Source organism: Calliphora vicina, chromosome 4 (genome assembly GCF_958450345.1).
Source record: "Calliphora vicina chromosome 4, idCalVici1.1, whole genome shotgun sequence".
In the NCBI taxonomy this organism is placed as follows: domain Eukaryota; kingdom Metazoa; phylum Arthropoda; class Insecta; order Diptera; family Calliphoridae; genus Calliphora; species Calliphora vicina.
This window is the reverse complement of record NC_088783.1, coordinates 13,325,329-13,342,808: the sequence shown is the minus strand read 5'-3', so window position 1 is coordinate 13,342,808 and position 17,480 is coordinate 13,325,329. Positions and strand designations below refer to the sequence as shown.

Below are 17,480 nucleotides of genomic sequence, written 5' to 3'. Positions count from 1 at the left end.
TTACTATAAGACGTAGTCTTTACTATAAGACGTAGTCTTTACTATAAGACGTAGTCTATACTATAAGACGTAGTCTTTACTATAAGACGTAGTCTTTACTATAAGACGTAGTCTTTACTATAAGACGTAGTCTTTAGTATAAGACGTAGTCTTTAGTATAAGACGTAGTCTTTAGTATAAGACGTAGTCTTTAGTATAAGACGTAGTCTTTAGTATAAGACGTAGTCTTTAGTATAAGACGTAGTCTTTAGTTTTAGGTAGGTAGTTTGTTTTCCAAAAAAAGTTTCAATTGTATTGTCACCCAGTTCCGAGCGCAACAATTATATTTACGAAAAAGCTCCTGTACACATTTGTTAAGGAAAGCGTATTAGCTTATTCGTAACGTTTACGTTACAGTGTTTCTACCTTTAATAGATCATTATAGTGTTAAAACAAAGTAACTACTGTATAGTTGGTTGGTGGTAAGAAACAATGTCATTACAACAAATTTTAAGCAAAAGCAATTCAAGAGTAGTTAATATTTGTTATTTATTATTAATTAATTTCTCACAAGAACAGGGACAAAACAAAAATATTCTCAAATTAAAATTTAACAAAAAAAATTGTATATTAGATTTTTTGCGGGTTTTTGTATTTATTTTGTTAATAACTACTTGTTGTTTTTGTTATTTTTTGTTGTTCTTTATGGTAACAACAACACATGTTGATTTTGTAAAATTGCACTAGAAAAAAGCTTTTATCAGAGTAACACTAAGTAAGCAAAAAAGCTTTAGTTTGTATAAGAGCTTATTTGCTTTCTCAAATGTCGTAGGAATAATTAATTTACTTAGTACTACTGTACTTTTAAACAATAGATTTAATAATACTTTGTCATAGTGTCATATAGTCCAATATCGTGAAAATACTTTGTCACAATGTCATACCTTCCAGGGTCAAATTAGACCGACACACAGTAAAATTTTAAAGGTTTTTTCACCAGCAACGCATTTTATTTTATCAGTTAAAAAATTTGTCTGTTAATTATAAAGGATTTTTATTATGACATTTATCTATGACAGTACAATCGATGCCCGCCGAAATTTCGTGTTCGATGTTTGTAAATACTCGTTTAATCGAGAAAAGGAGGTCGATCTGTGATCGCTCATATTTCTTACAAAAAATCGATTTTTCATATAAAAAAATTCAAAAATCTAAAATCCTTAATAACTTTGTAAATAAGCGTTTAATCGATAAAAGGATGTCGATCTGTGATCACTCATATTTCTGGCCAAAAATCTATTTTTCATATAAAAAAATTCAAAAATCTAAAATCCTTTGTATAACTTTGTAAATAAATTCAAAAATATAAAATCCTTCATAATTTTGTAAATAAGCATTTAATCGAGAAAAGGAGGTCGATCTGTAATCACTCAATCTAAAATCCTTAATAACTTTGTAAACAAGCGTTTAATCGTGAAAAGGAGGTCGGTCTGTGATCAATCATATCTCTGGCCAAAAATCTATTTTTCATATAAAAAAATTCACTCATATTTCTGGTTAAAACCGATTTTTCATATGAAAAAATCTAAAATATTTAATAACTTTGTAAATAACCGTTTAATCGAGAAAAGGAGGTCGATCTGTGATCACTCATATTTCTGGTCAGAAACCGAATTTTCATAAAAAAAATTCAAAAATCTAAAATCTTTAATAACTTTGTAAATAAGCGTTTAATCGATAAAAGGAGGTCGATCTGTGATCACTCATATTCTGGCCAAAAATCGATTTTTCATATAAAAAAATTCAAAAATCTAAAATCCTTAATAACTTTGTAAATAAGCGTGTAATTGATAAAAGGAAGTCGATCTGTGATCTCTCATATTTCTGGTTAAAACCGATTTTTCATATAAAAAAATCAAAAATCTAAAATCCTTAATAACTTTGTAAATAAGCGTTTAATAGATAAAAGGAGGTCGATCTGTGATCACTCATATTTCTGGTCAGAAACCGAATTTTCATATAAAAAAATTCAAAAATCTAAAATCCTTAATAACTTTGTAAATAAGCGTGTAATTGATAAAAGGACGTCGATCTGTGATCACTCATATTTCTGGTTAAAACCGATTTTTCATATAAAAAAATTCAAAAATCTAAAATCCTTAATAACATTGTAAATAAGCGTTTAATCGATAAAAGGAGGTCGATCTGTGATCACTCATATTTCTGGTTAAAACCGATTTTTCATATAAAAAAATTCAAAAATCTAAAATCCTTAATAACTTTGTAAATAAGCGTTTAATCGATAAAATGAAGTCGATCTGTGATCACTCATATTCTGGCCAAAAATCGATTTTTCATATAAAAAAATTCAAAAATCTAAAATCCTTAATAACTTTGTAAATAAGCGTGTAATTGATAAAAGGAAGTCGATCTGTGATCACTCATATTTCTGGTTAAAACCGATTTTTCATATAAAAAAATTCAAAAATCTAAAATCCTTAATAACATTGTAAATAAGCGTTTAATCGATAAAAGGAGGTCGATCTGTGATCACTCATATTTCTGGTTAAAACCGATTTTTCATATAAAAAAATTCAAAAATCTAAAATCCTTAATAACTTTGTAAATAAGCGTTTAATTGATAAAAGGAAGTCGATCTGTGATCACTCATATTTCTGGTTAAAACCGATTTTTCATATAAAAAAATTCAAAAATCTAAAATCCTTAATAACATTGTAAATAAGCGTTTAATTGATAAAAGGAAGTCGATCTGTGATCACTCATATTTCTGGTTAAAACCGATTTTTCATATAAAAAAATTCAAAAATCTAAAATCCTTAATAACATTGTAAATAAGCGTTTAATCGATAAAAGGAGGTCGATCTGTGATCACTCATATTTCTGGTTAAAACCGATTTTTCATATAAAAAAATTCAAAAATCTAAAATCCTTAATAACATTGTAAATAAGCGTTTAATCGATAAAAGGAAGTCGATCTGTGATCACTCATATTCTGGCCAAAAATCGATTTTTCATATAAAAAAATTCAAAAATCTAAAATCCTTAATAACTTTGTAAATAAGCGTGTAATTGATAAAAGGAAGTCGATCTGTGATCACTCATATTTCTGGTTAAAACCGATTTTTCATATAAAAAAATCAAAAATTTAAAATCCTTAATATCTTTGTAAATAAGCGTAATTAATAAAAGGAAGTCGATCTGAGATCACTCATATTTCTGGTTAAAACCGATTTTTCATATAAAAAAATTCAAAAATTTAAAATCCTTAATATCTTTGTAAATAAGCGTTTAATTGATAAAAGGAAGTCGATCTGTGATCACTCATATTTCTGGTTAAAACCGATTCTTCATATAAAAAAATTCAAAAATCTAAAATCCTTAATATCTTTGTAAATAAGCGTTTAATCGATAAAAGAAGGTCGATCTGTGATCACTCATATCTGTGGCCAAAAATCGATTTTTCATATAAAAAAATTCAAAAATCTAAAATCCTTAATAACTTTGTAAATAAGCGTTTAATTGATATAAAAGGAAGTCGATCTGTGATCACTCATATTTCTGGTTAAAACCGATTCTTCATATAAAAAAATTCAAAAATCTAAAATCCTTAATAACTTTGTAAATAAGCGTTTAATAGATAAAAGGAGGTCGATCTGTGATCACTCATATTTCTGGTTAAAACCGATTTTTCATATAAAAAAATCAAAAATTTAAAATCCTTAATAACATTGTAAATACGCGTTTAATCGATAAAAGGAGGTCGATCTGTGATCACCAGGGAAACCAGAAATATGCTCTAAAAAAAGCGTTTTAAGCGCTTTAAATATGCAGTAAAAACTTTAAAATATGCTCTTAAAATTTTAAAAATATGCTCTTAAAAAAACAAACTTTTACATAATTTTTAACCAAAAAATATACTTTTATTTAAAAAAAATCAATACAATTCATTTCTAAAAAGGTAAAGTAACATAAAATAAACAAAAATAACATGAACTAAATAAAACTAGTATAACAAAAAACAAGTAAGAAAGTATGGTCGGTCAAGCCCGACCATATAATACCCTACACTAAGTAAAAGAGCAAAAAAATTTTTCTTTTAAAATTGCAATAATTTATTTTTTTGAGTGATTTTCGGAAGTGGGCCTTATATGGGAGCTATGACCAATTATGGACCGATCACCATAAAATTAGGTCGTGTGATTTATGTCTACATTAAAGTTAACTATGTTGAATTTTGTGTGTATACTAACATTTTTAAGGGATTTATGCAGGTTAAAGTGATTTTCGGAAGCGGGTCTATATGGGAGCTATGACTAATTATGGACCGATCGTAACAAAATTTGGTGACATGAATTTTGTATATATAAAACTTATTTGGAGCGAAATTTGTGTAGATACATAGATAAATTAAACATTTATGACCGATAAAGTCCAATTTCGAGGGGACATTTGTATGGGGGCTAGGTGAAATAATGGACCGATTTCAGGCAGTTTCAATAGGCTTGGTCCTTGGGTCGAAAAAGTAATATGTACCAAATTTGATCGAAATATCTTCAAAATTGCGACCTGTACTCTGCGCACAAGGTTTACATGGACAGCCAGCCAGCCAACCAGACGGACGGACGGACGGACGGACATCGTTTAATCGACTCAGAAAGTGATTCTAAGTCGATCGGTATACTTTAAGGTGGGTGTTAGACTAATATTTTTGGGCGTTACAAACATCCCCACTATGGTGGTGTAGGGTATAAATACAACATAAAAACTATAGGAACTTAAGCTATGAAAATGCCTCGAGAGGTATTCTTTGATGATATTTCATATAAATATAAAGTCACTTCTTCAATTAAGGTTATTATTGCAATAAATTACAAAATATTGACTTAAATTTTCAAATAAAAATCGTTGTCTATTGGATCTGAAAACATTTTTATACATAGAAAATTTTCTTTCGACATCAACTGATGTTATAGGAGCAAATTTAAAAGACAATATTTCATTAACACTTAGAATAGATTAGTTTGAATTAGAACTAAAATTTGATATTTAGATGGCGCTATTATAAAAATAGTGCTTATTTTATATTAAAACAAGTAAGAGAGCTATATTTGGTTGTGCCGAATCTTATATACCCTTCACCAAATTATACTTCAAAATAAAAAATTTAAATAGGTGAACAAAAAATTTTTTTTTTAGTTTTTTAATTTTTTGGAAAAAAAATTTTTGATTTGTTTTTTTTTTAAATTTAAAAAAAAAAATTTTTGTTTTTTAAATTTTTTTTTTGGTGAAAAGCCATCTATTTTTCAATTTTGAATTTTAAACGAAGGAAGTAAAAACCTGTAACACAACAGCGAAAACTAAGTAAGACAAAACTTGTTTTTGAAAAAGTCAAAATATGCTATTAAACCGTAAAATATGCTCTAAAAACGCAAAAATATGACATAAATATGCTCTTAAAACAAATATATGCAAAAATATGCATTTAAGGGTAAAATATGCAAAAATATGCACTAACAAATCGATGCCAAAATTCTTAAATAGTTCTGAAACGTGTAAATATCTTATCCATGTGCTCATTAGACTCACCAGAAAAAACATGCATTTGCATATTTTGGTTTCCCTGGTGATCACTCATATTTCTGGTTAAAACCGATTTTTCATATAAAAAAATCAAAAATTTAAAATCCTTAATAACTTTGTAAATTCTCGTTTAATCGAGAAAAGGAGGTCGATCTGTGATCACTCATATTTCTGGTTAAAACCGATTTTTCATATAAAAAAATTCAAAAATCTAAAATCCTTAATAACATTGTAAATACGCGTTTAATCGATAAAAGGAGGTCGATCTGTGATCACTCATATTTCTGGTTAAAACCGATTTTTCATATAAAAAAATTCAAAAATTTAAAATCCTTAATATCTTTATAAATAAGCAGTTAATCGATAAAAAAAGCACGATCTGTGATCACTCATATCTCTGACCAAAAATCTATTTTTCATATAAAAAAAAATTCAAAACTCTAAAATCCTTAATATCTTTGTAAATAAGCGTTTAATCGATAAAAGAAGGTCGATCTGTGATCACTCATATCTCTGGCCAAAAATCGATTTTTCATATAAGAAAATTCAAAAATCTAAAATCCTTAATAACTTTGTAAATAAGCGTTTAATCGATAAAAGAAGGTTGATCTGTGATCACTCATATCTCTGGGCAAAAATCGATTTTTCATATAAAAAAATTCAAAAATCTAAAATCCTTAATAACATTGTAAATAAGCGTTTAATCGATGAAAGGAGGTCGATCTGTGATCACTCATATTTCTGTCCAAAAATCGATATTTTATAAAAAAGTTCAAAAATCTGAAATCTTTAATAAGTTTCTAAATAAGCGTTTAATCGAGAAAAGGATGTCGATCAGTAATCACTCATATTTCTGTCCAAAAATCGATATTTTATAAAAAAGTTCAAAAATCTAAAATCTTTAATAAGTTTGTAAATAAGCGTTTAATCGAGAAAAGGATGTCGATCTGTGATCACTCATATTTCTGTGATCACTCATATCTCTGACCAAAAATCTATTTTTCATATAAAAAAAAATCAAAATTTAAAATCCTTAATAACTTTGTAAATACTCGTTTAATCGAGAAAAGGAGCTCGATCTGTGATCACTCATATTTCTGGTTAAAACCGATATTTCATATAAAAAAATTCAAAAATTTAAAATCCTTAATTAGTTTGTAAATAAGCGTTTAATTGATAAAAGGAGGTCGATCTGTGATCACTCATATTTCTGGTTAAAAACCGATTTTTCATATAAAAAAATAAAAAATCTAAAATCTTTAATAGCTTTGTAAATACGTGATCACTCATATTTCTAACCAAAGCTCGATTTTTTATATGAAAAATTAATTTTGGAAATAAGCGTTTAATCGAAGAATGGAGCTCGATATCCCATCAATTATATTTCGGTTTAAAAATCGATTTTTCATATTAAAATCTCAGAAATTTAAAATTAATAACTTTGTAAACAATTACATTATTATCTTTTGTTTATATCTTACACCATACATTTATGTTTATTTTTTTGTTTCAATTATATATTTAAAATTAAAATTCTTAACATCTTCGAAAATCTCAATTTCAATTGTGTTTTTTCTGAATTTTAAATCGAAAATCTAAATTTCACTTGTTCTATTCCGAATTTGAAATGATAAAACTCTTTTACAAATGTTTTTTAATCGCTTTTAAAAAATTGTACAGCAATTTTTTTAAAATTAGGTCTTACAATTAACTAATTTTTTAAATATATAAAAATGTAATTGGATAAATATTTGGGGTAATGTTTAACATAAATTAATGAAGGCCATTTGTCATTAAAATTTAATTAGGTTTTTTTTATAATATAAGACAGGAGAGCCAATATAAGTTGCTATGTTTTTTTTTACTTTTGTTTTTATACTATTGTAAATAGTAAAATATATACATACATATGTATTTATTGTGTAAATTCTAAGAAAATAAATCAGATGACAATTTGAAAATTGCAGGTGTTTTTAATATGGAAAACTTAAAAATGTAAACATATGTACATTATTCACTAACTGCATGCAAGTACATACTTGCATGTATAAACACAAGAAAAATAAACAAATAATAAACTTTGAAATGTACTTATACATATTAATTTATTTATGAATATATTTTAATTAATTAAAAATTTAACAATTTATTTAAACTCTTCGAGACAAAAAAGAAAAAGTAATTAAATAGAAATATTGAGGGATTTTATTTGAGAAATCGTACACATGTTCTTGAAAGAAACACGTTATATTTGTGAGAGTAACATGTTTAATTACAACTATTTAATTATAGTACATTATAGAACAGATAGTAAATTTTTTCAAGGTACTAACCATTTAAAAGTCAACACTTTTTGTAACACCCGCCTACTAAGAAATGTCCTAATATAATTTGAGTTGTAACTTGGAAATTATATTCTGAGCATGGTCAGAAAATAAGAATGTATAGGTCACCAGAGAGATATGGTTAAGAGGAGTTTGAAGTATTAAACACCTCTATCGAAAAATTGATATTTCGTTGATTTCGAAATATCAACGATTTAATATAGGAATAAAACTTTCTACTAGTTATTGCCACCTATTAAAAGCTATACACTTTCAAACATTGTATGAACTGATTATTGGAACCTAATGGGTTCAAATATTTTAGTATCTATAGCTCATAAAAAAGGTATATCGATTCCTTAGTATAGAAAGGCACTAACTAACGTTGTCCTTACTTTACAGGAGAAGGAAACAATTTAAAAAAACTTAAAGTTTTGTAGGTGTGATTTTTTTTAACACAGATTTTTAAGAAGGCCTGCAATCAATTTAATTGTATGGCATTTTTTTTATTAAATCAATGGTGTATTAGAGGATTATCTATCGAAGAATGAAAAAAAAAACTCAAGTTCGGAATAAAACGAGTTAGGGCCTTTTTATATTATATTAAAAATATATTTTTAAAAGCTATTTAACGTCGAACATATTGACCAAATCGAAAAAAAAAAATTTAAAAAAAAACATATCCAATATCCAAAATTCAAGTCCATATTCTCGGGAACTATGGACTGGCGATAAAACAAAATTTCCGTACAAAATTTGTATACCTACCTATGAGACTTTGAGAATAAGAGGACTCTTATTCTTGTTATAGAAGGAATTAGCAAAAAATAAGTTTATAATTAATAATTATGTATCTTAACATATAACAAATTTAAGCAGGTGTGCTTTAATTTAATTAATAGTTTTCCATTATTTCAATAAACTTACATTGCAATAAAACCGCCAAATTTTGTGATCAATAAAACAATCAACAAAATCTTTACCATTAAACTTTGTACCATAGACTAATTATTAATATACATATTACAAACTCACAGTTTATACGATTTACTATTTGATAGCTTATTTAACAACTCAAAACACTATTAATTATTATAATTAAAAATTTTATTATTTTTTTGCTATGTATATCAAACGGTTGTTTTGTTTATGATTGCCACAAAGACAATTACTGTGAATTATTGCAATTCACATTACATTCACAATAATTATCCCACAAAACTGACATGTGTATGCTGTGTCATAAATACGAATCATTCACAATGTGTCTGGTGACAAACGTCAATGGTGCAATAAATGTTGGCAAAAAAGAAGCATTGAAATAAGGAAGAAAAAAATTTTGTTCGCGCATTATAATTCATTATTAGAATATAATGCAGAAAATATAAATTTCACAACTTGCTGCTCAACATTTTCAACTAAACATCATAACAAAATAACGTAAGAATTTATAGTAGTAACAAAAAAAAAATAAAAGCATACACATAACAAGCCGCACATTGGAATTATAGAAATTGTGTGTGTCAAAAATTCCAGACAAAAGGTAAGAAAACCAAAAAAATATAGAAATATTTTTCATAGTGAGAATAAAAAGAAAATAAGCGTGCGTTGACGATAATACAAAATATACTATACCAGTGACAACAACAACTAGTTGGAACAACAAAAAGAAAGAAACGAACGAAGATCACTCATTCGATAGAAATTTTCTTTTATATTCAACTCTATTTTTTAGATTTGTGTTATACCTATTTGCGTGTTAAATTTCTTTTTGATTTTTTTTAGTGAAATAATTGTTAGCACGGTGAAAAAATGTCTGTGGATGCTTATGGACCGAGTTCTCAGACCTTAACGTTTTTGGATACTGAGGAGAATGATTTAATTGGAGCGGATACCCAAGCGTCTGACTTTGACTATCGTGACTTAACCTTGGCCTCTCAAACTCAATCTTCACAACTTGATGGTGGCCTAGGTGCAAGTGGTGGCATTGGAAATCAAGTAAGTGTAAAATTTTTGAAAAATATAGGTACCTATCTTGTCAAAAGAATGTTTAGAATGGCAATATTGATAAATTATGGAAAAGGATTTCTGGTCAGATATAGATATCTAATTAAGTTTTTTCCAAATCGGGTTATCAAATAAATAGATTTTAAATCAGCTGTTATTATTTTAAAATGTGGTTATGAAGCTTAAATATTAGAAATCTGATCATGAAAAAGAATTTAATTAATAATTATTTAAATCTTCAATATAAAATTACATAATTAACTGTCATGGTCAAAAGAAAGAAATATTTAGCTTCCTTAAAACCTAGATAATATAACTTTAAAAGCTGTGTCCGAATTTGTCAATTCTTGGTATACTACTAGTTGTTAAGATATATGTTCTAAACTCGCAAATGATCGTCTTTAGAGATTTTATACCAAATTTCACAAAAAGTAACTGTCTCTTGGAATCAACAGGTATCGGAGACAGAAAGTGCTGAGAAACATTCATAATTTGTTGAATCAGATAGAAAACCTAGAATTTCTGGAGTAAGCCGGAACAACCCGAGTCTTACTCTACCAAAGATTGTCAATTCAGCGACAGCTGTATCAACTGAAAGTTTTTTCCCACAAAAGAACTCTCGGCAACAGTGCGTCCAGCTAGTTTGGTGAATTGTTAACTTTATAGAAGCTGTTGATATTGCAATTCGAAATGTTACTCAAAAGATTACAATCTTTACTGATATTGTAGCAACCACTGCTTTTACAATAACAACAATGTCGATCTAGAAAGTCGACCGCCGCACAGTGGGTGGTAGATTAAAGAAATACAAACAAATCTGTAACTTGTAAACGGATAGACCAATAATTTCTAAACGAAAATTTCCCATGGATTTATAGTTCATGTGTTGGGCTTGTGATAAACTTAAAACGATGTTAAATGTTTGTGCAATTCTACAATTCCTACGGCAATTTACAAGTATTTCCAGAAATTTATATAAAATCTTCCTTTTTAAATCTTGCCTACTATGTTGATCTGACGAAACTGGCAATTTGAAATATCACTCGCTAAACTCAACACAACACCCAATAAAAATTATATATTTGCAATTATCTTTAATTTGTATTTATTTTCTTTTCCAGAACTTACGCAAATTAGATTTGCAAACGAAATTAGGCACCGCTAACGGTTCGGCTGACTTACAATTCGAAGAGGAAGATGAAGACAACGCCTTGTGTCCCGTTGATGAGCTACCCTGTCATGCCTGCAAATACTGCGGCATTCATGACCCCGGCACGGTAGTGATGTGTAACAATTGTAAAAAATGGTTTTGCAACGGCCGTGGCAGCACTTCGGGCTCTCACATTGTCAATCATTTGGTGCGTGCCAAACATCGTGAGGTAACTCTGCACTCCGAAGGACCACTGGGAGAAACCGTGCTCGAATGTTATTCGTGTGGTGTACGTAACGTATTCGTTTTGGGCTTTATACCAGCCAAGGCTGATTCAGTGGTCGTACTGCTGTGTCGCCAACCTTGTGCAGCTCAAAATTCTCTAAAGGACATGAATTGGGATCAAGATCAGTGGAAGCCATTGATATCAGATCGCTCCTTCCTGGCATGGCTAGTGAAAGTACCCACCGAACAAGAACAACTAAGAGCAAGACAAATTTCGGCCGGCCAAATTAATAAACTAGAAGAATTGTGGAAGGAAAATATCGAGGCCACCTTTCAAGATTTGGAAAAACCCGGCGTAGACACGGAACCCTCCCAGGTTTTGTTGCGCTATGAGGATGGCTATCAGTATGAGAAAATATTTGCTCCCTTGGTAATGTTGGAGGCCGAATACGACAAGAAACTTAAGGAATCCCAAACACAAGAAGGTATTGAAGTACGATGGGACATTGGTTTGAATAAGAAAACCATAGCTTACTTCACTTTGGCAAAAACCGATTCTGATATGAAACTGATGCATGGCGATGAATTGCGTTTGCGTTATGTGGGTGAGCTACACAAACCCTGGGATGCTGTCGGCCACGTTATTAAGGTTCCCGATAATTTCGGTGAGGATGTGGGCTTAGAATTGAAATCTTCTGCCAAGGCCCCTGTGCATTGTACTTCCAATTTTGCTGTAGATTTTATATGGAAATGTACTTCGTTCGACCGCATGCGCAGAGCTTTAAAATTGTTTGCCTTTGATCGCAATTCAGTGTCTAATTACATATACGCTCGTCTTTTGGGTCACGGCCGTCCGGATGGTTTGGACGAGCTTGTGTTTCGTGGACCTCCTCCCAAACTGTATAGTGCTCCCAATTTACCCGAACTGAATCGTTCGCAAGTCTATGCCGTTAAGCATGCTCTACAAAGACCTCTGAGTCTTATCCAGGGTCCGCCTGGAACCGGAAAAACCGTTACTTCTGCTACTATTGTATATCAACTCGTCAAACAACATGGCGGCACTGTATTGGTATGTGCCCCCAGTAACACTGCTGTAGATCAGTTGACTGAGAAGATACATCGCACAAATTTGAAAGTGGTACGTGTGTGTGCCAAGTCTCGCGAAGCCATCGACAGTCCTGTCAGCTTTTTGGCTCTACACAATCAGATCCGCAATATGGAGACAAACATTGAATTGAAGAAGTTGCAACAGTTGAAGGATGAAACTGGTGAATTGTCGTCGGCTGATGAAAAGCGCTACAGAACATTGAAGAGGGCTGCCGAAAATCAACTTTTAGAGGCAGCTGATGTTATTTGCTGCACTTGTGTAGGTGCAGGCGATGCTCGTTTGCAGCGCATTAAATTCACTTCCATATTGATTGACGAGTCGATGCAGTCTACCGAACCGGAGTGCATGGTGCCTGTAATACTGGGTGCTAAACAACTGATTTTAGTGGGCGATCATTGTCAATTGGGTCCTGTGGTAATGTGCAAAAAGGCTGCACGAGCCGGTCTTTCCCAAAGTCTTTTTGAACGTTTGGTGGTCCTGGGTATTCGTCCATTCCGTTTGGAAGTACAATATCGTATGCATCCGGAATTGTCTCAGTTCCCTTCGAACTTCTTTTATGAGGGTTCGCTGCAAAACGGTGTTTGTGCAGAAGATCGAAAATTGAAAATTGATTTTCCTTGGCCGCAACCGGATCGTCCAATGTTTTTCCTGGTAACACAAGGTCAGGAGGAAATAGCCGGTTCCGGTACCTCCTATCTCAATCGTACTGAGGCCGCCAATGTAGAAAAGATTACAACGCGCTTCTTGAAAGCAGGCGTAAAACCCGAACAAATCGGCGTTATTACCCCCTATGAGGGACAGCGAGCATATCTGGTGCAGTATATGCAATATCAGGGAAGTTTGCATTCAAAGCTTTACCAAGAAATAGAAATAGCCAGTGTTGATGCCTTCCAAGGTCGTGAAAAAGATATAATTATAATGTCTTGTGTTAGATCGAATGAAAAGCAAGGCATTGGTTTTCTCAGTGATCCCAGACGTCTTAATGTGGCATTAACCCGCTCCAAATACGGTACAATTATAGTGGGCAATCCCAAAATTCTCTCCAAGCAGCCACTTTGGAATCACTTGCTTAACTTCTACAAGGATCGCAAAGTTTTGGTGGAGGGCTCTTTGAATAACTTGCGTGAATCGCTCATTCAATTCCAGAAGCCGAAAAAGTTGGTCAACACTCTTAATATGGGTGCACACTTCATGAGCACCATGATGGCCGATGCTCGGGAAGCCATTGTACCTGGTTCATTCTACGATCGTTCGGGACAATTTGGTTATTCGGGTACCACCACAGCGAATAATTTTGGCTACAACTTTGGAAACAATTTGATTGGCGGTAACAATTCCGCATTTGGTTTCACCAATAACGCCCATCTACAAAATATGGGTGGTCAAAATACGGCCAACAATGGCATGAACAATTACATGAATTCTCCACATTCAGGTGCTGGTCTCGTAGGTGGTTTTAATGCTACCGGCTCTCAGCGTCCAAATATGAATCAATTTAATACAAATCTCAACAATGGTCCCTCTAACAATCAACACAATTGGCACAACTTCCAGCATGATTCTATTTCCTACATATCGGCTGAAAGAGCTCAAGCGGCCATGAACAATATGCCCGTGCCGGTCGGCATGTTCATGAATATGAGCAATATACCGCCTCGTTTCTATAATCAACATCAACAGGCCATACAAGCTGCTGCCAAACAAGGCCGTCGTACTGCTGGTTTCTCGGGCAATCAGTCCAACACCATCAATACCAAAAATACGCCACTTAACAAGGCACCTGGTAAAGGCCGCACTACAAATTCTGCTGCTACAGCCAACACTAACGCACTAACATCAGCAACTACTGAGGTCTTGTCAGCCTCCAATTTGAGCGGCTCGGGCAACTCTTCACAGACTACGGCTCCGATATTTACGCAGAAGAATATGTCGCAACAAATGAGTCAAACCGTGTTTACCGGTTTATCACAACAGCCAGAATTGTCACAAGATTTTGGCCAAATATCACAAATGGATGGTATATTATCACAAGACGTTGGTTTTGGAACGGTGAGTTTTATTTTTTTGTTTCTTCTAATTTGTTATTGAATGGATAAAACACAATTTTGTGAAATCAAGGCAAAAGTACTTAACTCTAGTTGTGCCAAAATTTAAGTTTTGCATCCTTGGAACCTCTATACTTAATTCCAATTGTGTCAAATTAAAATCTGACGAGTACTTTACATTATATTGAGAATTAAAGTGTCTGTGGTTTTGTATTGGCAATTAAACCCATAATGAAATATAAATAGAGGTGAGAACGTATTAGTAAAAAACAAGTAAGAGAGCTATATTCATCTGTGCCGAATCTTATATACCCTTCACCAAATTATACTTGAAAATAAAAATATTAAATATTTTTACCTAAACAAAATTTCATTTCATTCTTTATTTAAATAATCGATTAATACAATATTTTTACAATTAAATAGTGAATAAAAGTAATAATAGTAAAACTAAAACTTAAAGAAATAAGCCTTTATTGGAAAACAAAAGGAAATAAATTCAGCAACTATTATTATAAAAAAAAGATAGTTATTTGAGCAAATACTTATGCGAGTACTCAGAACCCATTACTGAATAATATGCTAATTTAGCTCTCAAAAAAATCTAGTAGATTCCGTTTAAATGCAAATTTAAACAATTTTTTTATAAATTTAAAATTTTTTTTTTTTAATTTTTAAAAAATATCGATGTATGATGTATGTATGGGGTTAATTTTGCGCCAGAAATTTTAAATAACAAAATTTCATGGTTTACGAAAATGAACAAAAAGAAAGTTAAACTTTTTACAAATTTTACGACTTCAAAATCGAGTATTTAAAATTATTTTATGGACAAATTTCCAGAGGTTGTAAAATATACTGATTTGTGTATCTTTTATTTTTTTCTTCACAGGATGCACTCAATAATGATCGTTTAAATTTAGGACTTAATTCTCAGAGCCAATTTTCACAGCCTTATTGATAGATACCAAACAGAGGTTGGTGATCTACAGCAACTAAGAAAAGCAGTAGAAGCAACAACAGCAGAAATAACAACAATATAAGCAACTGAAGTAAAATCTACAAAAAGAACTATAAACAAGAACAACCAAGAAACTTTTTTACAAAAAAAAAAAACAAATCAAAACAAACAACTTTGAAATAAAAGGAGGATGACACGTAACGCGTAAACGAAAAGAAAGGAACTACAAAAAAGAAAGTAAGGTTAAGAATAAACTTTTTTCAACAACAACAGCAACAAGGCACACCACAGACAACAGCAGCAACACAATTCACAACAACAACAGCAGCAACTAAAATCAGTTGTACAGCGAACAACAACTCAAAGATAATAATTGTACTAATATGAAACGGTTTTACTGCCATGATATTAAACAGAAAGGATAGAAACAATCATCTTGAAAGGATAAACAAATATGTAAAATTAAAATTTTACCAAACTCTCTAAGCGCAAGAGGAAGAGAGAGAGAGAGAAAAAGAAAAGATTATCATCCGAAAACTGAACAACAAAGCATTAATGTTGCATTCAATGACATGGATGTGACTAAAGTTGTCAAGTGGTTTTCGGAGCCTTATAGAATTTTAAACCCGCTTTCATAATTGAGGACATTTTAGACAAACAAAGAGAAAGTGTGCTTTTATTTTGTTAGGAAAAAACCATAACAAACAATGTATGGTAAAATTTAAGTTAAAACTTAAAAGAAACGAATGACTACAAAGATATAGGGTAAACAAACAAAAAGGATTTTTCACTGTAGCATACATATGGTCTCGGTCATGCTTTGATTCTAGCTGTGGCACTGCAAAAACAAGTAAACTCAATTTGAGCTACTCAATGACAATTTGAACTTACCGCCAATGTGTCCTGTCTGTGTTTCTCAAAATACAAATCAAATGATGCCAACAAGTATGCTACACTCTTGAAAACTCCTTTACTACCAACCAGTTGGACAAAACTTAAATTAACAAAGTTCGCTTGCAAGCATGGAGGGTAAGAGAGAATGACAAGAATGACTGTAATGTCAAAGTTAAGTTGTAACATGAGCTCAATTTGTAAGAGCATTTGAATAATGTTACTTAAACGGTCGTCATGTGGTTAATAACTAGATGATCACTGATACTTTTTCTTCCATTAGTTTCTCCACATTAATAAATAAACTCCCTCTCATATGTGAACGACTTGTTTCAGGTTTATGGTCTCACTGAAATTTCAAAAATAAATCTTTGTATCAACAAAACAAACAACAACATTATTAATAACCATAATCATATAACATTTCATATTAAATTTAAAAACAAAAAAATGTTTTCAAAAACTAAAATTTTTACCTTCCCTTTTGTTTAACAAAAGAAAATTATTAATTTTTTTTTTAAAGTATTTCAAATTTTACTTGTTTGTTTTAGTGACATTGCAAAAATTTCTGTGCCACACACACTCTTCTGTGGGGGAAACGACCGATCTGAACTTTCTTGCTAAGAAACGGTTTAGACGTCCCACATAATTTTATAGTTTTTGTAATGTTTGCATGTTTTTTTTTTTTATTTAGTAAATGTTGGCAAAAAAATATTTAATATCAGGCCAACAAATACATACATAATTATTATTTTATTTGTATACTTTTTTTGTTTTCTTATGTTACAAGTATATTAGAGAAAAAAAGAAACGAATTGTTTAGATTAAACTTAAAATGATATGTAATTCGTTTGGATGTCTGTCATCAAAACTAACAAAATGTATTTGCAAAAAAACAAAACAAAAATAATAAACAGAAAATGCTAAAATAAAGAATATACATACATTATTGCTATCAATGAATTATTATTATTATTATGTAGAAATTAATCTGACATGGTGGGACAAATGAATTTGAAGTAGTAGGTATTTTCTTACAGAGAAAGAATTACTAAAATAAGTCTTTAACCTTCACTTTACCAAAAGTTTTTTATGTACATGTTTTACCAATACCCACCCGGGTATTGGTTTAAAATGAGTTGCATTCGACTAACGATATTCGTTGGCTATCGAATATCGACTATCGAAT

The 17,480-nt window shown here is 30.8% G+C and overlaps 1 protein-coding gene across 1 annotated transcript; it reads left to right on the top strand.

The window, feature by feature from the left end:
- Window positions 1-9,178: 9,178 nt before the first annotated feature.
- Window positions 9,179-17,254, top strand: Upf1 (Upf1 RNA helicase). Its single transcript, XM_065509733.1, has 4 exons — window positions 9,179-9,447; window positions 9,690-9,902; window positions 11,033-14,443; window positions 15,332-17,254. Exons 2-4 carry the CDS (start codon window positions 9,717-9,719, stop codon window positions 15,398-15,400), a joined length of 3,666 nt encoding a protein of 1,221 aa, XP_065365805.1. The 5' UTR covers window positions 9,179-9,447; window positions 9,690-9,716; the 3' UTR covers window positions 15,401-17,254.
- The last annotated feature ends 226 nt before the right edge of the window (window positions 17,255-17,480 follow it).

What these genes read in the sequence shown, in the direction of transcription:
- Upf1 (XM_065509733.1), top strand. Translation starts at nt 9,717, where the DNA reads ATGTCTGTGGATGCTTATGGACCGAGTTCTCAGACCTTAACGTTTTTG. An exon ending in GTGGTGGCATTGGAAATCAA is followed by an intron (nt 9,903 to 11,032) that starts GTAAGTGTAAAA and finishes TTTCTTTTCCAG; the next exon opens with AACTTACGCAAATTAGATTT. An exon ending in AAGACGTTGGTTTTGGAACG is followed by an intron (nt 14,444 to 15,331) that starts GTGAGTTTTATT and finishes TTTTCTTCACAG; the next exon opens with GATGCACTCAATAATGATCG.